Below are 23,659 nucleotides of genomic sequence, written 5' to 3'. Positions count from 1 at the left end.
TACTTCGAGACGGCAAACTGTAAACATAGACGGAACACATTCACATTCAAGACCTGTACTATCCGGAATCCCACAGGAATCAGTGCTTGGGCCCTTATTTTTGTTAATTTTCATCAATGATATTGCACAGGAACTGCCAGTTAAAATAAAATTGTTTGCTGACGATTGTATTTTATATCAAGAAATCTGTAGTCCCGCTGACCAATCGCTGTTAAATACCTCGCTTTTTACAGTGCAATCATGGTGCAGCACATGGCAAATGAAAATCAATGCAAAAAAAACTGTAGCGATGACTGTGACACGGAAACGACACCCTTTAAACAATCAGTATTTGATCGATGGGCAAATTTTAGACCACGTGACAAGTTATAAATATTTGGGCATAGTTATCAGCTCGGACTTAAAGTGGAATGAGCACGTGTCATACATAGAAAAGAAAGCCATACAGAAGCTTGGTTACTTGAGGCATTGCTTAAGAAACTCATCCCGTGAGATAAAGCTGCTAGCTTACAAAACTTTTGTCCACCCAATTCTTGAGTATGGATCCGTCGTCTGGGATCCACATAGCGATATTAACATAAAAAAGGTGGAAAAAATTCAGAGAAAGGCGATAAGATTTGTATTCAATTCCTTTAGCCGGTATGCATCACCAAGTGCTATGCTCAAAACAGCAGAACTAGTTATCCTACAAAAACGGAGATATAAAGAACGATTAAAGTACATGTATCTGCTCTATCATGGAAAATTAGGCATCGACAAGGACACGTATACCAAGTCTCTCGCTCGTCAATCAACTCGGTCTAGCCGCGCTAAGCAGCTTAAAGATTACTGCAAAACAGAAGCGTTTAGAAATTCATATTTTCCCCAAACGATTCAGGAATGGAATGTACTTCCTGCTGTGGTGGTTGCCTGTGACACCATTGAATCATTCTTAAAACTCCTTAAAGAAATTGTATAAATGAGCGGGGTACATCTCTGCCCTCCTTTCCTTTTTTCTTTTTTTTCGGCCTGTCCTTCCACGTAATTGAACGCACATGCTTTCTGATGCGTCTGCCACTGCTACATATTTTTATACACACTATTACATTATGTTTGTCTGATAGGATTTATGTTCTCAAATCGTTTGCCATGCTTTCTATACATATATTCTTCTATTTTTGTTTTTCTGTCTCTTAAGTGTTCGTCAACTTAGCGCTAAGAGCAGTTTGCATTTTCTTCTTCTGGAATGGTTTTACATTGTTACCGCTAAATGCTACGTTTTCGAAAATGACACGCTGTTCACATTTTCAAATTCAGTGCTATTTCATTTTGCTCACGCTTCACACCTTTTACTCAATGTATTGTTCGTCATGTATATAACCCCTCCTGCTTAAGGCCTCTAATCAGAGGCTGGCAGTAATCTTGAAATAAATAAATAATAAAGAAAAGTCGAATGGGAGGCACTGTTGGGTACTGCAGCACATCCTTTCTATGAGAAGGACAGCGGCGGAACTATTTGAGAGGTGGAGGGTGGCGTGGTGGTGACAAGGGGCAAGGGAGATTTAGGTCCTCATTTCACATTACATGTTTTAGGTGTTTCCCCCTCGCCCCTCCTCTCCAGACAGCACTGGATAGACGGACTGACAAGAAACCACGAAAACTCTTCCAAGCAAACGCACCTCGCTTCGTAAGAAAGAGGGCGCCGCCGGGGTGGCGGGGGATTCCTGTTCTTGCAGCTCGACAAGCTCTTCCCAAATGATCAGGCTAAACGCATGCTGTTACATTAGGCGGGAGGCCCCGTCTGCTCATTCTGGTTTTCTCGCTTCATACATGTCACTCGAAGTTCCGTTGCCCATGGTACCATATACTAAGCAGGTTAGAATAAATGGGCCCCCTTTTCCTACTGTCCGAGGTGAGGCCCTGGGCTAGAGCCCCCTTAGCCCCCTCCTTAATCCAGCGCTGGGCACATAGCTTCCAGCATGTAACCGAAATTCGCTATGTGGCCTGGTGAGGGACTCTTTAAGGAATTTTGCACGCATTTTCGTGAAATATCTAGTATAGATAACAAAACATTTCTATGATGCACAATGGCTAATTACTCTTACTAAATACACTCGTATATCAAATATACTAAACAGTACATTTTTTCATGCCTTGCAGTCACTGCCGCAAGGGAAATCTTGCACATGAGCCAGCGGGGCGATTCCAACCTACATTCACCACCTGTCTGGAAATGCATAGGACTGAGGACGTTCTGCAATAAGCACAGTTTCCATGTAGTGCGAAGCCATGAATTCGAGAGTCAAGCAATACTATCTGCTTGCCTTGCCATCTGCTGGTCTCATGGTCGGCTTAGATAACAGAAGCCTGAAATGGCTGTTGCGGCATGTTCAATCTCTGGACAAGGATATCTTTTTCGACTTTACAGCTTTCCTTTCTTCAGTTTCGTTTGCAGCTTCAAGCCTGTCTCGGGCAAATGCCAACTTCTTCCTTGGAAGATTTCCGCAAAACTCATTTGATAGCACCTCGAATTCAAGAGAATTTATGATCAAAGCCAAATGTCAAGCAAGGTTCAGTTGTCTAGAAGTTGTATGAAGACTTGCCTAAAGAATGAAGGCAATTAATAAAGTTGGTTTCACCCCGCAAGGTCTATTATTGTGAACAATTTAGCTTTGAGATTCATCTGGAGAACGTGAATTCACTTTGCATCGCTTTTTCAAAGTGCCTGTAAAGAAGGCAAGCCTTTAAACAGGTTTATCCCTAAACTACCTTTTCTCTGAAGCTTGCATTAGGAAGGCTGGCAGAAGCGCAAGACAGGAAAGAGTGGGTGCACCTAGGAAGCAACATGAATGAGCTCTTTCTAGTGTATGCATGCCTGTTTTTGCACTCATTTTCCTTGCAGAGCAATGCTTAAGCAACTCTGCTTGTTAGAAAGCTGGCCATACCTGTAAAACAGAGGCGAATGAAACGAGATTTGCACATGTGTTATTGTGAACATGTCTCCTCTGGAAGGGGGCCCAGGAAGAGCTGGCCATTGAGTGAATGTAGGTTACAAGTTTGAACTGCTTTTAAAGCGGCGGATGTGATGTGTCAGACATATTTGCCAGTGCCGTCCCATGCACAGTTGATGCGGTTTGTGTAAGAAGCTGCTGAAAACAATGTCGAAATTTGAAGCTGGTTCAAGTATCCACACTTATCTTTTACAGAGAAGACGGGCAGGGTGTATCTAGGTTAGTTCAAGGTTCCTTTGAAATCAAGCGATGATCGAATAGTTCATATTGTTACTTTGTTAGTACAGATGCCTGCAAAGGAAAGGTAATGTCTGCAGCAGACTTGTCTGTACAAGAGATCGATCCTGCTGCGAAGGAACCAGCTTCGAAGAAGCTACATGTAGTGATTGGTGTTCAAGTGTTTAAAGCTGAATTGGCCTGAAATGCAAAGCTGGTTTGAGTATCCACATTTCTCTCTAACAAAGAAGACAAGCAGAGTGTACCTAGGTTAGTTCAAGGTGCCTTTGAAGTCAAGTAGAGAAGCTAGCTTCCAAGAAGAAACCAAGCAGTTTAATTTTTGTTGTTTGAAGTTGGACTTGCCTGTGAAATAAAGTCCAGAAAACATCTTACTGTGCAGACGCCAGTGAAAACAGAAGCTAGGTAGAACAAGTTTGAAGCTACTGATGCCCGTAGAGGAATATTTAGCGCTCCCTGCATAACTTCGGCTGATTTGCCAGTAACACAAAAATGATTACAGTCGGCTTACTCCACAAGTATACTAGCAGCAATGATTTCCCCGAGGTCAGCTCCACACGAGAGTACAGGTTTTAGCCCGGTTTGCGCACAAAAAATAAAAGAAAAGAGAGAGAGAAAAGGTAAAAAACAAAAGCAAGTTTTTTCTAAGTCTGGCAACGTGTTCGAAAGCACATTGTTACAACTTTGAGGTGTTCTAAGATGGAAGATGATTTCAGCATACTTGGCTGGGTGAATTGACCTCCGAGAATTGACCACCACATGCACTCTAACGAGTGAACAAATGCCATGTGCAGCAAAAAGAAAGGAGTATGTTGCTTCTCGACAGCATTTGGGCTCCAGTCACAGAGGGTGTATTCCCAGAGTTGAAACGACGCTACATTTCAAAAGTGAAGAAAGCTTTAACGGCAATGAACGTGCCTTCCCAACATCATCCCAAGAAACGACTCCCGCATTACAATTGGCCAGTGCACTTCCAACAATGGGGCAATGATGATGTGGCGAAGTCTGGCCACGAGGTGCGCGGTGTCGGCGAAAGAAGAGGCATGAGTTGTGCGTTCAAAAGAAAATGAAACTCAGTCTGGAGGGTTAGCATTGCAAAAAGGTGATGTATTAGGTCTTTCCTGTTCTCGCGACAATGTCATGCTGCAAAAAAAAAACTAGCAGCACACAGTTTTAATTTGAATGTGGGATTTACCTCATGTTCACTTTCTTGCTGCTCATAAACTACTACGTAGTATGGACACAGTGCATAGTGATGGATAGTGAACTACCTCGAGGGCTAGTTCGCCGTGCGGCTAATTACGCGCTCCACGCAGAGACACCAAGTATAGCTGCACTTAATCACAGTCTCACCGGTAGTGGGTTCACAATATACACCGCAGGGCCAAAATTTTCCACCTAATGTGCATGGCTAAATTTTCTCCAGAAGCGCTGCAGTCCTTTTAGGTCTGCACTTGTTGAAGAATGCTACCCAAATGTTGATACATCTTTATTGTGTTTTACAGTAGCGATAAAAGTGCGCCTCACCTCAGAGGCCGACTGTTGTTTCTAGTTGTAAACTTTGTTATTTGACCAACAAAAGGCTATTTCTTAAATCCACACATGTAGAAAGAAACTACCAATATCCACCAGAAAAAGAAAGTCAATTGCCTATGCAAAAATATGAAAGTCACACTGGTAATACATCATCTTATCAGTGCACTGAACTTCAAAAACAGAATTTGCAGGTGTAACCTTATAAATAGCTGCTATACGTTTCATAAATCTGTATGCTTTCGTCTTGTTTTTCTTTTCTTTTTTTCACAGTAAGTTTTTTAATAAATAACAAAAATGACTGTTATCCAAGAATGGAGCCATGAGTGCATGATAACCATGAAGGAGGTAAATACATTATAACAATAACAACACATACAATTACATAGTGTCAACAAGAGAATAGGCACCAGAATTCTGATGCACGTTTGGTCATGGTATATTGCTGTCAAACACGCGTCGTACAGCATTGGGACAATGCTATAATTTTCTTTTAGCAGCAAAATAGGTGAACACTGCATATATTAACAAGCACAGGTAAAAGATATCACAACTCACAGGCTGATTAGGTAGCGATTGCAAGGACAGCTTTAAATATAGATGAAATACAGCAGTCTCCACTATATTCCATAATAACGACCCTGACAAAAAATTGTAAGCTCAAGTGCCCACTCCCAATGCAAGCTTATATGTTCAGGAATGTGGGACTTGGAACATAAGATCATGGCGCAAAACTGACAGGCTTCATGACTTGCAATAGGAGATATGCTACTAAATACAGAGTACCAATTAAAACTGTCTAGATGAAACAATTATAAAATTATAGTACACCAATGCATCAATAATTAGCCCACACAAGCAACTGCAAATGGCATCTATTTTTCACATGTAAATTTTAACCAAGAAAAAGCGTCCCACAGACGCTGTACCACCAAATACTACAGCATGCAGTCCCATAACTTGTGACCCAGTGTGAACGTCTGGACGTCACAGCGTCTCAGAAAAATGCTATGAATGCATACCGGTAGGGTTTTCAGGTATCTCCTTGGCAAGAACCCTGTTTATCACAAAGGTTGTGATGGGAATCTCATTGCAGTGTCTCCCAACAATACAAGAGAGAGGCACTGTTAAATCTTGGTGCACACTGGAACACAACAAAAGCCACCTTGGCCATGGTCAGTACAACACTGGGATGCAGTATTTCCAAAATCTTCACAAGCTTTGATAAAAACAGTAAATTCTTATGCGTGTAGCATTTGAACCTTTTGGGATGTGAACGTGATTACACTCTGGGCAACAATTTTTATCTCACAATGATAAGCATTCATAAAAATGTTGCGCCCTTACAGGTATACACCTTTTGGAGTGTCAACAAGATTACACCCTCCAAGGAGTAATTTTTATCCTACATGTCATGCATGTCCGCAACTTTTGACAGGAAAGCACTTCATACATGTCAGAGGAGGCGAACAGGCACAGGTACAATGTTGAGTACTGCAGGACAGAATTACACTCTGAATTCTGTAACAGCATCAAGATTGAATCACTGGGACAATTCATCAATGTGGGAACAATAACAAACCAACATGCAAGGAACATCTGCTTTCAAATAGACTGTTATTTTCAAGCAGTCATACAGCACCGATGGAAAATGCAGAAAAGCCCACACTTCCACACAGCTTTCCATTTTGTCTGTAAACTATAGCATTGGGGCAACATGGCACCCACACTGCTTAGAATGCTGGTTCTTAGATAGGCATTTATGTGCACAGAGCAGCCGAATCCAAACAGACCATTACCGACCAGACTTCAGACTACATTTACCTAAATTACGCTGAGTTGTGTTAACCAAGTTTTATAAAAACCTCCTGGCTCTAATTCCTGAAGATGCTTGCTGGAATAGTAACGTTGCTTAAGTATTCTAAACGTCCTCATACTCTATTCTCCCACCTCACCTATAGCTTAACTTGGCATCTTTCTGCTTATAGACAGACCGTCATGCAATGCTACGATGTCTAAGCCTCTTCAAGCTCTGAAGTGTTCCCTTTGAGCCAAAACATGGCAATGATTGCAATATAGCTGAGCAGGCATTGTAATAAAAGATTACCGTAAAATGCAGGCCTAAGAATGTCAAATGACATGAGCTTCGATCTATGCACAAACACATCTACACACTACACTAAACATTACAGGAATATGTGAGAACACAATAAATAGCTACATAAACTTGCAACATCCCTAGGGATGATCATTCTAGGTTTCCGTGCAATGTGGGCTTGAGAGAAATGTGTATGTCAGCTCATGACTCTGTGTGGCTATCACTCGGTAGTCTTATCAGCGGTGTGGCCCCTAGTATGGTAGAAATTCAATGCATAGAACGAAACTGCTGCCAGAAATGGCGAAACAACGATCCAGCGTAACATGACATCGAAACAAGTTAAACCTTAATGCACCAGTAAATCAAGTTAGTAGCTGGTTAGCTGCCACCACATTTAGGTATGTTTACTGCATCACATGCTGTCAGCTCTGATGCACCGAACTCTTTCTTGTGCACTTGAATGCGATTTTGAGCATTATAAATGTTGATTTGCTTGCAGTCACAGAGCACGCAAGCATGGAGACCCTGGACCACTCGCATTAGGCCTATACAAGTTCAAGGGGCACTAAACAGAAATATCAACTTGACCCCACAGAGCCCAATGCATCATTTTAGCATACTGAATTTGACACCTCGACATTTTCATTATGGCATGAAAAAGTTAACAAAACTCAGACGGCAGTTACGAGTGTGTCACAAATGTTTAAAATTAGCTGTGGCGTGGGCTAAGCATTCTCGCTCCCCGATCGTAAGCTTGCCAAACTGCTTGAGGGTCTGAAGGTCCTGCTTCCTCTATGACATTTCAGGTTAAAGGACGTTTTACAGCATGCTGGCTTAAACTTACACTCCTTTCCGAAGCTGGAGTGCTCGCTGAGCAAGCCATCGCCGCCAGCACTCCCGTCAAAAGATACACGCACGCCGTGGCCAACTCCACGCTGCCTCCAACTCACGAAGGGAAAGGCCCTCGAGGCTGGACCGCACCACAGCAAAAATTGTGCGATACTACAGGTATAATTAGTGAGTTCCGCTTCCCCTGATGCGGGGGGGGAAGGCATTCTATCTGGTGGTGTTGTGGCAATCCGAGCTCGCATGACCAAACTCTCCTCTCTCATTGATGGAATCACACACGGCATCACTTGCACTTCTCACAATTGATGTGCTGCGGATAGCGATGCCAATGATGGCGATGCGGAACTGAGGAATGAGCTAGGGAAAGATATTGATAAGCTGGAGTGAGTTTTCAGCATGTGACAGTTCAGGAAGCCAATTACTAATTATTGTCTACTCACATTAAAAATTTTTTTTTTGTAGAACTGCACCTTCCATGACCAGGAATAAATGTCAAAAAATTGTCCTAATTTTTCTTGATGAGGAATGGTGGCTGGGCTTTGTAGGGTAAAGCAGGATTGGTAGATTACAGTTCTGGAAGACAAAAGGTCGTACTTGTGGCTAGAGGGAGGAATACTACACAGTATAAAACATAAACAACATGGGCAGTAATTTTCAAATTTGTCTGTTTCTTCCTGCGTATTTGTCTTTCTAGCAGTAAATATGTCTTTCAGTAAATACCAGTTTGACCAAGAACAAGTTCTCATGGAATACCAAACAGGTGAGTCCTACTGGGAGCAGGATGGAAAGCCAGGGTGGAAAGGATGCAAAATCAAAACATGGGTGACAACACAACTGTGCAATTTGTGCATCAGCTCCATGTAATGTTCTAGATTCTGACAATGCCTGCTAGGTGCTTGTTGGTTAAAACAATGCCTCCTTTACTAGATGCCTGCCGCGTTGTCCGGTAGCTCGGTTCCGGGCCCTCTCCCTTTTCTCTCCTCCGCGAAAGGGCAACGAGCGCCTCTCATGGCAAACGCCCGCAACTTGCAATCACATGCTGCGGCCTCTGAGATTGACATGGCATCTGTCAGCATCTCGAAGGCCCGCGATAACGCTCGCTAACAGACGCTCGCGCATATAACGTGCCGGCGGATGCATTCAGCTGCCGTTGCCACATCCGCCGGAAGTTGAAAAGGCAATGAGCGCCGCCTCACGGAATTTATGCTGAACTAACTTCAACTAAGGGAACCGCCGCTACAATGGGAAAGTGAGCAACGCGGCGGGCATCTAGTAAAGGAGGCATTGGTTAAAAATAAAGAATGATTGTGTACCATTCAAACTTGTTTCCTTCTGCATGGAAGCACCCAAAACATGTGAAAATGCAGTGACATTTACAACATCACACTGATATTACTGCTGCTCCAGTAATGGCGCAAACCTCGAAAAGCTAAGTTTGAGCTGCAATTTCTTAGCTACATTTATTATTTCAGCAGGAAAGACAAGCAGATTTTTTAATGAGTAACTGACCAGTATAAGCTAATTTAGCAGTTATCTTTCGTGTGCCATTAAGCTTAATTCTATAAAGAGAAACAAGAACCTGTTGCCTTTTATTCAAGAACCATAATGTCCATCAATACCCGTTATGGGCTACACTTGACTATAATGTCATATATCTGCAATATCCATCTACCTGTGTCACCTAAATATTCAAAGCAAGCACCTAAAACAGCCTATGAGCGAACACAAGAAGTACGCTCAGGTGTTTGACATGTTTTCCGTGCTAAAAATGAAATACAACATGAAATATTGAGAATGGGCACTGATCCTCTTCATTTCATGCTGTGTTCCATATCTAAATTGAGGCAACCTACTGTAGCTGGCGTACTTCGTGAGATGTGACAGCATGTGGAAAATGTAATGTGCAGTAGCCTGTACAAGTTGCAAAACTTCACACAGTTGTGACCACTTTTAAGTAGTTAACAGACAGAGTGCCCTTCTATGTACAAGAAACAACTTTCAGTCTGTCGCTCTGATGTGTCTTCAAATGCTAATTGCCTCATTCCTTGAATCCCAGGTGAGGCGACATTTCACAACACTGCTTACATTTTTTATCGAATAAGCTTGTCAGATTTTAATGTAGTATTGGTCCTACATGAAATGTTTATAATGGGATGACCTTTAGAGGCGTAGGCCACAATTTTCTAGCGATTCTTACCGCACCTATCATCTCCTGTTCATGGCCAGCTGATACCACTGACAATAAGGGGGCAGAGCACTGTTCCGACCACTGACGAAGTCCAAATAGGAATAACATTGAAAAAAGCATCGCTAGAAAATACCAGCCCTGGTTACAGTATGTCCCTACTCATATGACAGATGTACACCCAACCAACAAGTCACATTAGTTAAGAACCGACAGACTTAAGTCTGAGCCTCACAAATGCATCAGTGGCTCAAACAACCATATGCTGCTCTTTCAAATGCCAGGAATCTCAATAGCTTTTATGCACATTTCATCAATGAGTTGTTCCTGTACACTGCAGAAGTAATCGTAAGGCAATACAAAAATAGCAGCCATGTGCCACCACATTTGAGAATGTGTTAGCCGGGGTGTCTCTTGGAATAGTTTTTAAAAGTCAGTATAGTTGACGATAGTTTCACACCGTCGCTTAGATGGCAGCTAGGGCTGCCGACCGATTCAGCCCAAATATCTTACAGGGTAAAAAATATGTAAAGGACTAGTGCAGTTGTTACCACTAGGATACATGGGCCAATCAATCAGTGGCCTTCTACATGCAAGCCACAAAGAAACCTAAAATATGATTTGAACAGGTGAACATGAATGGTAAACATTACAGTCAAAAGTGCAGCTGAGCTAATAGCTATATCTAGTTGGTCACATAAGCTAAGAGAACATGCTCGACATTACACTATAGATTACCTAAATTGATGATTACTTCTAGATGTGGCACAGCTTTGGATTCAATGGCATTACAATTCCGCACTCAGCGTACTTAATGCAACACCAGTGGCCTAAGAGGTTGACTGCCCAGTGGCCCTCAGAGAATGAGGAAATATGTAAAATATAGACGATAGCATCTGGTGTTTCATGACTTCGCACCTCTTCCTGCTACCTCTACTAAGCTGTTCTATGTCGGTGCCTAGGTTTGATTATTCTACTGGTTAACTAACAGCGCCACAACCTTGTCTGGAGAAACAAAACATCTCTTGTGGAGCACATACATAATTGTGCAACAATTCAGTATGATAGGCAGTCTGCAAGAGGCATTCATGTTTTAAGTACATGCAATGGTGGAAAATGTTCAGCTTCAGTGTTCAACAACACATAAGATGACACACCAGCTCAAAGCCTACAGTTCAAATATCACCGCATTACAATTTGCGCAGCGCAAACCACAACCCGTCACCCCATGCAAGCGGCTACCACAATGGAACTAACGCACGCCCGGCCAAGCAACAGGCACGCCTGTTTTGTGAGTGAGATTAACCATCATCATTCTGAACAACTCGCGGAAAAAACAGCTCGGCCGGGAGCATTACGCCAATGAGACCTGCAAGAGCTAGCTTCAACTGAGTTGCACTTATCAAACACACGACAGCAGCTCGGAGACAAGGCTGGCTGTTGACGGGTTACCAACGTCACTGTATGTGTGGGTGCATAAAACACGTGCGCAATCAAGACGGCTTGTCACAGAGATCACAAGACGTTATTAAACATAGAGAGTTCATAGACAATGTCAGTTACGGCATGCCTCGCAGTCAGCGGTCTCCCACAGCCCACGAGGCACCAGCAGCCAAGAAGAAAGGCAGAGAGGTGCGTTATAGTCTATATGCTTCCCAGTTGAAGGAAGGCTGGACGTGCAGGCCGGATAGATTAGGCAGCGTTCAGGAAGTCAACATTCTTTGGCAGGAGGTTCGGCAGAAGGTGCGAGATGGCAGGCAAGCTCAACTGGTAGACTTCTTGTCTTGCGACTGCCGATCTTCTGATCGCTGCCTCATGTCCTCTTTTGACGAGAGAAACAACAGCGGGAACATGCCCAGAATGCAGCCCAGGAAGACACCAACAGCTCTTCCCTGCAGAGTAAAACAGCCAGTGTTGCCGTAAGATCTACCTTAATGTACTTGTGTGCTGGTTCTTTATATGGTCGAACTATACCGATTCGCCCAATTTTTTGTTTAGCTGAAGGCCTAACTGATCAAAGCTTTTTTTGTTGTTTTTGTTGTTAGCTTGTAAATGTTGCTACCAACTTCCCATTGCCATGGTTACTGGCACAAAACATTGCAGACACTTACGGCTGGTTCAAATTCTAGAACCCACCTGGACGTGTAGAGCGTTCAAGTGAACCTTCTCCTATAACTTCATTGATCTGCACGTTTCTCACATGCAAATACATCCACCTGGAGGTGTTTTCCTGGCATACTGTGGATGACTCCAGTCATTTGTGAATTTCTACACTGGTGGTTTTGAAACTATGGCTCACAGACTTCCTGAGGGACCCTTGAAAGAATTTAATGGCATGCACAAGTTCAGGTTTACAGGCATGTCATTGATGAACACAGCCTGTCAAAGAAGCTAAAAGGGCATCTGGTGAAGCGATTGTGAAGTGACTGCACTCTGACCACCCTGATCAAAGGATTGAAAACTCGAAACTGCCTTCTACGAATGCAGCTTCACAAAATTGGATACAGGACATAATTCAAGTGTTCATCCCTTACATTCAGCGAATAAAAAGAAAAGGTCAGCACATTTCTGCAGTTAGAAGTGATAGCCTTTTAGATCAATGAACAAAGCTCACACGTTCCTGCATTTCCTACCAACAGACCTCTCTTAATATTGCCACATTGTAGTGATGGTGAAGGACCAAGCACTTCCAAGTGTGTAAGTTAAGAACTTGATTTGTTATTGGGTGAACTTGTCCCCCGAAAAACAAGCAACACTCAAAGAACAACAATAACAGCAAGTACATTCAATATGTAATTTTCTCATACAGTCGATGTGTGTTACTCCAGGCAAGAAAGTGACAACATTGACAGTCCGAGAAAAACTATCACTGTCAAAAAAAGCAAAACAATGCATGTGCGATAATACGTCTGTTTCTGCCAGTTTACCCAATTGGTGTATACAGTCGAAATTCATAACAATAAAGTCGCATATGACATGAAAATAAGTTTGTTACATCCTACATTTGTTGTAAGAATACTTTAGTTACCCAGGTATTGGTGAGGAGCATTCTATATTTACTTCATATCCAATACTCATTATATCTAAGTATATGCATGTTAGTTATATGGAGGTTTGGCTGTAGCTTGAAAGCAATGTACTCGTAAGACGTTTTCCAAAATACAGCCCCTGTACACGCTGGTGTCAATGCAGCCACACTCACAATGTTGGCACTCCATCGGGTGGCAGCCATTTCCAACTGAGCAGGGCTCAGGCTCGGAGCCTGGACACCAACCTTGACTGCTAGTTTCTCCACGTACCAGGCAGACCTACGTGGTGGAAGAGGAGGTTCTTACTGTTTTTTACACAATGCAACATGCGCAGCTCTGCAGTTATAAAACCTAGTCAGACCTAACCTAACCTAACTGCGAGCAGGAATAAGCATAAATATTTTTTTCTCGTAGTACCGTTAACAGAGTCGACACCCGTTCATTTGACGTTTCGCCTAATTCGGACTCACTGGAAGGTCCCGGCAAGAATTCATACATTACCACATTTATCAGAACTTACACAGCCTGTCAAAGAAGCTAAAAGAGCATTTCGAGAGGCCCTTGCGATGTGGCACCTTTTTTCTGAAAAAATTGGTTAAAAGATTGCTGGCACATTACAGTCATATATGAAACCAAAACCATGTTCGCAGTGTTGGCAACAGCTTGCCATCAGAATCACCAGACGCAGCATTATCGGCATCACGAAATGGTGACAGAGCACGATTTTGTGAAGGTTGCTGTTGGTTCATTTTGTGCTCAACTACAATGCTGAGCGGTACTTTTGGCAATAACTTTAGAAATACTATGAGTTTCACAAAGTTCTGTGCCAATTGGCACCGGATGCATCTACGTAATCGGCCCCAGTGTTTCTACCACACAATGCCAGGAAAGCTGTCAGATGCATACTTTGACAAATCAGATGCAAAGTCTTGTGAAACTGATAGCAGTATCTCTAAATGTGATCGCTCGAGAGTACCGCCTCTGTGTGCTTGGCATCTGTAACCAACGAAGCGCAAATGGTGACAACAATGCACGGCTTCCATTATAAAAGGTCACGAAAAAAAATTCCCGTCTGTTAAGGTAATTCTGCATGCCTAATTTTTAATGATCGCAAATGTGGGGGCATACTATATTTTTCTTTTATTGATTGGGAGCGTATTATATTCAGGTGCACTTTTATTTTCTTACGTTGAGCCCTCAAAAAATTTGGATGCACGCTAGGTCTGGGGTCATATTAGAATTTGGGAAATATGATACCATGGAAGGAAAATGCATTTAGTTTAACACGAAAGCATACCGTTTCAGTTTTTTCGACCACACTGGTGCCCCCTTATACTCACAGCAGTTATGAAAAGCTTGAAAACACAAGAAATCTAGCAGATAGTGGAATGCTTCCCTAGGTGTGAAGCAGTTTTATTTTTATCTGTTAGTGGCTCACACTCCTTCCACCCATGAGGCCATCCATTACTGCTTGTTTTCTCTACTGTTATGGCCCCATATTCAGCAGTCCACTTCATTCGTCCAGCATGGCGCCGCGTGTAAATTGCAAAGCTATGTTGATCAAGGTCAAGTAAAAAAAGTTGTCAGGATCTTTCCCTTGATTTTAAAAAAAGATTCGAAGTCATTCGTTCTGCCACCGTTAGTTAATTCTATCATTACGATAATTCGACCAAATATTTCAGTCCCGCAAGGGTCAAATCAATGGCAGTCAACTGTATACGCTTATCATTCTCAATCTCCTTCTATGTGCAACATATCTACCAATGCGTCTGCAACGTTATACCGAGTATTTTTCTTTAATGGGACACATTCTTCTCTGAGTGCAGCTTCTCTCACCATATTTGGGGGGCTATTTCGGTAATAGTGCAGTATAAAATTATGCACCCAACTGACAATTGGACAACTGGCTGGTACCAGACATAGTGCAAACAAACACTGGATATAGTGTGAATCGAGGCAGCCTGAAGTGGTAGATGATGCAGTAAGCACAGACGTGAGCTTCAACACACAGTCATTGTCACGCCAACGCCATCATTTCATCATCTTCGGTTCATCGCCATTTTGTCGTAGTTATTGCCATTGTAGTCATCCCAGCATCATCATACCATTGTCATTATGCCGTCGCTGCCATACCATTGCAATCATTTTAGCATCGTCATCACATTGTTGTCATTCCAGCATGATACCATTGTTGTCATACCACTGTAAACATTGTAGCAACATCATATCGCTGTTATGCAGTTATCGTTGTTATGCAGTAATTCCCTCTGTCACACTGTTTTCGTCATGCCATTGTTATGCTATTGATATCATCCTAGCAACTGCAGCACATTGTCGTAATGTCATTTTCGTAACTCCAGCATCGTCACATCTTCGTCATGCCATTTCCATCATTGTTTCAGCGTCTCATTTTGCCATAGCAATTCCAGTGTCTTCGTGCCACCATCGCCATTACATTGCTGTCATTGTCATCTGTGGGGACGCTCGACTCTCGTGCGTCCCCTGATGTTGCATTCCCCGCATGGCTCTCGCATCTCCTGTAATCCGGCTTCTCTGCATAGCTTAGTGCAGGCGGCGGTCAGTCAGGTTGCAGTGCATTACGAGAGATGGCGCGAGTGTTGCGCTGCTAATGCACCTAACGGCAGGGTTAGTCGGGCGCGACAGGGAGTAGGCTCTTCCTTTTTGGCTCGTGGTCGGCAAGTGGCACGGACGTTCCGCGCGTGCACCGATCCATGCTTCTGCAAGACGATCTTGCAAGGCCTTACACTGGAACGGATGACCGTGATCGTTCGAGCGGGCCACCGTTCATGTGACCGTACACGCGAACGACCAGGCATTGGTGTCTAGCATGGAGCAAACATATTCGCTCGCTATCTGGTAGCGGTGAGTCGGACTTCTTTAATTTGTCATGCGCCCATCAGCATGTTTTATATGTTGTGAGTCGGCCAGCAGGCACTAGTGTATAAAGGTGCAATAAATGCCCTTGTGATTGTCTGTACTACTGTGTTGTCGTTCCTTAGTCCCAAGAGCAAAGGTCATACTCTCACATCTGGCGCCGAACGTGGGGCAACCCCACACATCATACCATCATCGTCATCCCATGGTCATCACATTGTGTCGTTGTCATACAGTCGTCATACAGTCGTCATACTCCGTCGTCGTTCCTTCATCGCCCTGTGTAGCATGTCAATGGTCGAGTACAAGCTTATGTTGAGCAAAGTGGATCCCAGTGAAAATGTGCTGAACTGGGTTGTGTGGTCTCTACTTGCAAATGATCAGTAGGCTCGAACAGCATCCTTTATTCACAAATATTAATGCAAACTTCTCTCAAACATATTCCCACAATGAATGGGATCCACAGATATTGTTCATACAATTGTTCTTTACAAGCCATCACAAGCAAACGTCAATTACAATTGAGCCTCGCAAATGTTTTTACACTAGTATACAGAATTCTAAAAAACTGCCTCTGGTAGAGAGTACGATTCTAGTTCTTGAGGTGTATTAGCCAATGCAGTGGGCGTTACTTGCAAGAGAAATTGAACTGCATAATCAACTAATCAACAAATCTGCACTAATTAAGTTTCTAACTTATTACTTTACGGCACACATTTCTATTTACAAATTGTAGTCGGTGAGCTTGCACAGCATGTCCTCTTGAAACTAAATGCAAACCATGTGGCAGACTGTGCCGTCTCAAGTTGCAGGCCATGTTTTTTATTAAATCTAACATAGCATTGAAGAATGCCTATGTTACAGAAAAACCTGCTCTGTTTGTATTATTGTTCACATAAGGCACCAAGACTGAAGTATTTCTGAAGTCTAGCACAAAGCTGGCTCAAAGTCTTACCCAATTCCAGCAGCATCTGAGATGGCATTCCCCAGGCCAGCAGCTGGAAGAAAAAGACATGGGTAGTGGTGTATTTTGATGACAGTTTGATAGTTTGATGACACTGCAAATGTCTGATGCACACTCTTCAAAAAATTTGAAATAGCACTATGAATTTCTTCCTACATCTTTACTGGCTCAGTTACCACTGTCTAGCACTAGTAATTCTCAGAAGTTGCATCTTGAGCAACTGTAAAATGCATTTATGGGTTCCTCCACTGAGTGACCTTCGGAGCACTTGCCATAATCATCTCTAGCTACTTAATATTTTTGACTGCCAAGACTACTATGCCTATTTCTGAAAGCATGTAACAGTGAATAGCTCATTAAAGAGCACCTCTACAGGCAACTGTGCTAGGCTAAGAAATTTTTAAGAAGTGCTAAATTACTTCAGTGTAGCGAGCCATGAAAATCAAGGAACAGCATACCAACTCTCAGGGCTTGGAAGCCTGAACTGTTTTGTGCATAGTCATCACCATGTGTGCAACACATAATGAAACTTTCACTTTCTTGTATCAAAGTTGCACCTGTGATCTCAAAGCTCAGCTTCTCTTATCAAGCAAACAGGCAGCAGGCCTACAAGGAGGCAACAATGCTTTAGTACAAGCCGAGCTATGATACTTAATTATCCAGAGTATAGAATCAAAAAAAAAATAACAGAGGAAGGCTTTAGCACCTGCCATTGTTGAAATGCCCAGTCCAATGCCAATGGTGGTGTCAATGTAGTCACCCTGAACAAAGGAAAAAAAAAGCATAAACGTTAAGATCACAAGAAAACATTAGCACACATGCAAAAAGAAAGATAAGATAAAATTCATTCCAAGTAGTCCACAAAGCAGGGCCACTGTGGCCTAATTTGGGGCCTACCAAGTGATCTGTAAATAGGGGCAGCAGGAACACATGACCCTTCTAGTTAAACCACTGGTTTGTTAGCATCTAAATTTCATGCAAAGGTACCGTTTCATGGCAGGTTCAGTTCAATACCACATTTGCAGGCATGCTTTGGATGTATCATTCACAATAAATCCAAAGCGCATATTGTCAGAAATGCAACCACTAAAAAATGCAGATTTTGTTGCAAAGATACAGTGGCATCATCTCTCGCCGCTACGAAAAAACGCAGCATTTGCCATAGCGGCAACAGATGGCGCGATCAAACCATCAATCTTGTTTTAGGGCACGGTAACCAAATCTCGCTGTTGAAAGGCTCATCTGTGTTTTAGGTTTTGCCCTGAATACAGCAAGACGACAGCGTTTTGTCGATCAGCCTATCATACGTAGCAAGCATGGCCCTCGCCCGAGTACTAGTGAAAATTGGAGACTGAGCTGCACCGGATCAGCCAGCGCTAGCACTCGCTTGTGCTTACACCAGGATAGCTCACCACCTAGACATGTTGAAGTGTAAGTTTTGAACCAAAATCCTAAAAATCATTTTTCAATGCAATTTTGTGACCCTCACCTCCTCTTAATGTCTACTTTATCTCAACATATAAAAGGGGCCCTGCAAAGCTCTGGAGAAAGCTTGTTGGGTAGCAACGAGAGCATCCTCACGATGTGGCTATTTCGTGCACCTCGTGTGACAAGACGTGACGTCGATGTGTGGCACTATGATCACTGGTCAAAAATGTAACGTTTGGTTTACATTCACGCAATACTGAGAGTGCTGCAAAAAAAGCTATGGCATTGCATATGAAGCCATTTGAATTATTGCCCAATTATCACACAGCCATAAGCAAGGTGCCACAACCAAGGGAACAACACACCAACAAGCTGAGCACATGGCACCAACGGCTGCCTCACGGAAGCAATTGCAACCACAGAAGTGATGCCATGGCCTCAGAGATCAGAGCGCATACCACCTGATCGTGGAGGCCATGTTGACGCGATCAATGAGCTGAGAATGCTTGGCAACCATGGCATGCCAACTTACTCTATGTAACACCGATGCTCTGTGGCTATTGGGTTCCACACTAGCACATGGGAGACTGAAATGTGGCATCAAGAGCCTTGAAAGTTCAAGTTAATGGTAACTATAATTCTGCTTGTATTTTGAAGTTTCTGTGACCGATAACGCCGGTTTGTATGCATTATTATAATTTTTTTTGCTCTTGGTTCTTTGAAATGCTAAAAATGTTGGCCTCCTGAAGTGTTGCAGGGCCCCTTTAAGCAGGAGAGGAGAGAGCTTATAGGGAACTGGGTAACAAGCCAGAGCTGGGTGAAGTGTGCGAATGAGGGAGCCTATCCAACTTTGATCGGCCATAGTCATGCCATGACTCATGACATATACTGAGCAATGACTAGCTTCAACAAGAGGATTGCATCGAGCACACTAAAGTAATCAAAATTATTAAGCTGAACTTAGTTAATAATTGTGTATTGTGATGCAGTGTGCAATGATCAATTGCATGATTTACACCTGGCCGGGAAGGAAACCTTACATCATTCACATCACAGTCCACAAACACTCCACGATAGGCACGGAGTAAGACATTAAGGAGGTGAAACTCCCGTCAGCGCGAGCGAGCGCGGGCGACCAGATAAGGTCACAATTGTTGTATGCGCCGACGGGGCCATATACAGTGGCGGCGCCATGCGGCGCGTCGTGGAAGCCGCAGCGAAAAAAAAAAATGCAGCGCCCAGACAGGCGACTCCAGCGCGCTCTCAACGGCGGTGATTTCTTTCCGGGCCGCCAGGCGCCGCCAGCACGATAATGGCTCCGCGGGCATGAGACTTTTTCTGGTCGCCGCAAACAGCGGAGTTTCCACTCCTAAATGTTTCTTGCTCCGTGACGGTAGGTAACCTCACATGCTAGACGATGACCAGGAAAATAATTTTTGCTTCTTGAAGGCTTCCACTCCCCATATTTTTTTTCCATACACAGACCAAATAGGCTGGTACTTACCGCTACAATCATGATGAAGTTGTCAAGGAACCCAAATCCCACGAATGGCAGGGCATTGTGAATGGCTATCATTCTCAGCTGGGCAGCTGTGGGCATTGTCCCTTTCCCATCTGATAGCCAGCCAAAACAAATAAAAGCGCCATCAGAAACTGTGAAGCCTCTCAGTCTTACTAACATGACAACGGCAATTCAGAGCAAATTAGCAGTTTCTTGAACACCTCACAAGGATGCTTAAAGCTTAAGTCCACAAGCTTTAGTTGTATTACATGAAGTAATCATCCTACAGATAGCATCGTAGGTCAAATAGAACAGCAATGTGAAATGCACAGAGTGAGACATCTATGATTCACTAACTTGGGTAGCTTCCAAAGTTGCCTGCTAAACGTGAAATGGAGTATATGAGTGGCGTGGCGGTTCTCTGGCACAGCTGGCATTGAGATCGTCGTGATGCCGCTGCAACCAGCCCACTTGGACCAGAGCAGAGTTCATTCTGCGGCAGTTCTCTCGTATTGGTTTTATAGCTAGGATAGTGAAGTAACAAGACACCGCCATAGTTTATATAAATTTTCAGTGTGGTAATGCTGCGAATGCAGCCTGTCGTTTCACTGGCACGAAAGCACCATTAGGAGATACAAAGTACAAAAACAATGTGCACGTGGACCAGTCAAGCATGAAAAAAGTATCTCGAAGTGCACTTGATTGTGCTTTTGCTTGCACTTTATGCCACATAAATGACATTTAGTTCAGTGCTGGTTGAGGACTTGTTTCAGTCTGTCCTGCCACATTATATCTACTGGATATGAAGTGGCAAGGAATGAAGTGCAGTTTACACATGTGTAAATAAAAATTAAGAAAGCGGCTAAACAATTTGTTTTGCACTTTGCCGCCTTTGACAGAACATGCTTCTCAATAGGCATCAGGTAGCGACAATGTGGTTTTTTTTGTACTTTGCTTATGGAGAAACGACAGAACTCCAACAGAAGTTAGTGAGCAGCAAGCTTCGTACTTCATACCTCCACGCTCGAGTGGCTCATGAAATTGTATGCTGTGCCAAGAACCTTAGTCAAATAAGGGTGGCGACTGCAATATGCAGTACCGCCTTTCCTGTTTTTGCACATGCATCAAGGGATTAATCATCAAGGGATAAAATCATTAATCGAAAAATTGCAAAATTCAAATTGTCCCACACAAGGCACTACTGATAATAAAAGCATAATAAAAGCACCTCCAGCGCTTGTCGAATGGATGCCTGCCGAGCCCCTCCTTAAAATTTGGAGGAGGGGAGAGGGGGAAGCGGGCCACCTCGGGCCCCCTGACTTTACGCACTGCATGTAGGTTACAATTAAGACTCTGTCTGTAGGCAAGTCTACTTGGAAAGATAAAAATTCGGGACAGGCTGTTTTATTCTCAAGCGTAGGTGCATTGGGAAAAAATCCAGCATACCAGGAGGAATGCTTGCAGTGCGACACACGGTACGTAATTAAAGCACTGTAGCGCCCTCTCATGACGTGATCCTGAACGTACAGTAAGGCCACATTACTTTCTGGCCGTCCGTATCAGGGTGTCAATAAAACGCCAACAAGCATTCACTTGGCCCGCCATAAAGGCACCGCCTGAGGAGACTGGCGAAAGTCGCGCTAACTTAGACGCATTGCAGAGAAGGTTCGGTTTATTATACGTTGCCGGAAAAAGAACCATGAGGATAAACGCACGAAATGGGAACGTAAACAGCGCTAATGATGTAGCGCAGCAGAAAAACGTATATATTGAGCGAATGGTAGTCGCGTACCGGATTACAATAACCTTTTTTCCCCGCTTTCTATCGTCGTTGTGCAGCACATTCCTAAAGTTATATCGACTTCGCGGACACTCGCAGCCCACGCTAAGACGAGGCAATCAATAAAAACGGCAACGAAGTAAGTGTATACACGAAACGGTTTCACATGCTGTGCATGTGACAGAGGCGCGCGAGTACGTAAATATCGCAGTTGAACTCGCCCTTCAGTCCCATGGACACGAATAAAATCCCCATCTAAGAGTTGTCTAATACGGTGACTACCCCGCTCCGTTCACATGATCACTCAATCCGAATGGGTTTCAGAGAAAGAACGGAGAACAACATCGCATGTCGACGGACATTCGCAACAGGACACCTGTTGCGACGCGTTTTTCTTCCGCACGCTCGACGTATGTCAAGGCGTGCACAAATACTAAGTCGCAGTACAAGCACGTCTACGTAATAACACTCACTCTGCTCGGTTTTCTCAACGTGAATCGTCAGTTCTTCCATGAGAATCTTCCTCTCTTCGGGCTTGAGCCTCACGATCAAGTCCTGGGCGCGCTGCTTGGTGAGAATGATTTCGTGCGTTCCCGTGTGCTTTCCGACGCCATTGCTGTAGGCGGACACGCAGAACGATCGCAGCAGTGCCAACGGCGCACTGCGATGCGGGTGAACGCGCGTGAAGGCGCCAAAAAGTTGCGACCCCGCCAGCCTGCAAGCCATCGCAGACGCTGTAGCAGCTGACGGAAGCAGGCTCGACGCCATGTTAGTCACAAAACGACGCCTGCCGGACGCCTACGAAAACCGAAACTTACCGTCGCGCTCCAAGAAACGATTTGCAGAAGGGTTGGAATCCGGGCCAGTTGGTACATAGTTGAAAGAGAAAAAAACCAGTTACAAAACACAAAGGATAAAAGGAGCTCAACTATCAATTGAGCTAATGAAGCTCAGCTGATAGTACAGTCGTTGTGGTGTGAGCCTCTCCTTTTGTCCTTTGTGTTTTGCGACTGGTTTTTTCCTTCATCCAAGAAATGGTCACAAAAGCAACTCACGGTTTACGGAAGCGCTGTAGTGGAGGAAATCAGGGCTAGCCTGCACAACCTGGCTTTCTTTAACGTAAACCGAAAGCACGTAAGCTTGCCGCAAGGAAGCGCTTCACTGGATTAAAAAAAGCGATCCACCCGACACACTACTATGCCAGTACACGATAACCCTACCTACCATACTCTAAGCAGACCTTAAAACTTTAAAAAATGCAGTCGAAGCCTCTCAAATTATTACTTAAGTTGTTTAAAAAATAGCTTGTTCTGCAGCTGTGCTGTGAACGTGTACTCTGCTGAGTAATAGTGATCTGTGCCATTAACATGGCTGAACATTTGGCTACTACTATACATTGGTTCTGTGAAATAGCTCATAGTGCTGCACGCAAACAAAAAAAATCAACAATCGCTGAGAATTAGAATTTTTTTTTTTTTTGACATCGGTATTGCCCCAACTGGATGCAAATGGAAAACTGGGGTATCAATGAAATCTACAAAACTGCAAGCAAGCTCTGAAAAATCTGACATTTCATGATTAAATTGCTAACAAAGGAGCTTGCTCTGTGCAAACACAGTTCACTAGCAGCACAATTGCACCAATATGGTTAAAAGAGGACATGGAATGTTACCAAGTAGAGGCAATTATGCTCTCAAGTGTCCAACTTCCCGAACTATCTCTATTACACAGTGCAAGGATAGAACATGAACAAAAGGGAAGGAACATGTTCGTTTCTTCCCTTATGCCTTATCTTCATGCTGTTAGTTCAATATGACCAAACATACTAGCGCAAAGCTGCAGTTTGCATCCCCACATCTACTGGCATCCAAAGACTTTTGTAACCTTGTATCAAATCACATGTGAAATTCTCACAATTCAGCAGCAATGCTCAAATTCAAAAACCAGTTTGCTTTAGAGTATGATATTAACTGTTCACCTATTTTGAAAGATGGAATAAACCCCAAGCCACTGTCTGCGACTTCCTTGGTTAGTTCTGGCACATCAATTCACTGCACATAATCACAATATTTTGAACACAATTAGAGAAAGACTTGCACATGTACAAGACTCAATTTCTTTATTCACCCTTTCATTTGCAACACGAGGTAGACGGCCCTATCAAATGGCAATG

The 23,659-nt window shown here is 43.5% G+C and overlaps 1 protein-coding gene across 1 annotated transcript; it reads right to left on the bottom strand.

The window, feature by feature from the left end:
* Positions 1 to 4,700: 4,700 nt before the first annotated feature.
* Positions 4,701 to 22,271, bottom strand: LOC142557227 (transmembrane protein 65). Its single transcript, XM_075668931.1, has 6 exons — positions 21,960 to 22,271; positions 19,710 to 19,819; positions 17,484 to 17,538; positions 16,769 to 16,811; positions 13,092 to 13,197; positions 4,701 to 11,781 (listed from the first exon to the last, which is right to left on the bottom strand). The coding sequence occupies exons 1-6, from the start codon at positions 22,252 to 22,254 to the stop codon at positions 11,653 to 11,655; spliced, it is 738 nt and encodes a 245-aa protein (XP_075525046.1). The 5' UTR covers positions 22,255 to 22,271; the 3' UTR covers positions 4,701 to 11,652.
* Positions 22,272 to 23,659: the final 1,388 nt, after the last annotated feature.

Source organism: Dermacentor variabilis, chromosome 9 (genome assembly GCF_050947875.1).
Source record: "Dermacentor variabilis isolate Ectoservices chromosome 9, ASM5094787v1, whole genome shotgun sequence".
Classification (NCBI taxonomy): domain Eukaryota; kingdom Metazoa; phylum Arthropoda; class Arachnida; order Ixodida; family Ixodidae; genus Dermacentor; species Dermacentor variabilis.
Note: the sequence above shows the minus strand (reverse complement) of the source record. Positions and strands in the feature narration are given on the sequence as shown.

Bases quoted from the DNA above. Each gene is read 5' to 3' on its own strand.
- LOC142557227 (XM_075668931.1), bottom strand. From the start codon at position 22,254: ATGGCGTCGAGCCTGCTTCCGTCAGCTGCTACAGCGTCTGCGATGGCT. The intron at 17,539-19,709 runs GTAAGTACCAGC...TCCTTTGTTCAG, and splicing joins ACTTCATCATGATTGTAGCG to GGTGACTACATTGACACCAC. The intron at 11,782-13,091 runs GTGAGTGTGGCT...TTTACTCTGCAG, and splicing joins CCCGATGGAGTGCCAACATT to GGAAGAGCTGTTGGTGTCTT.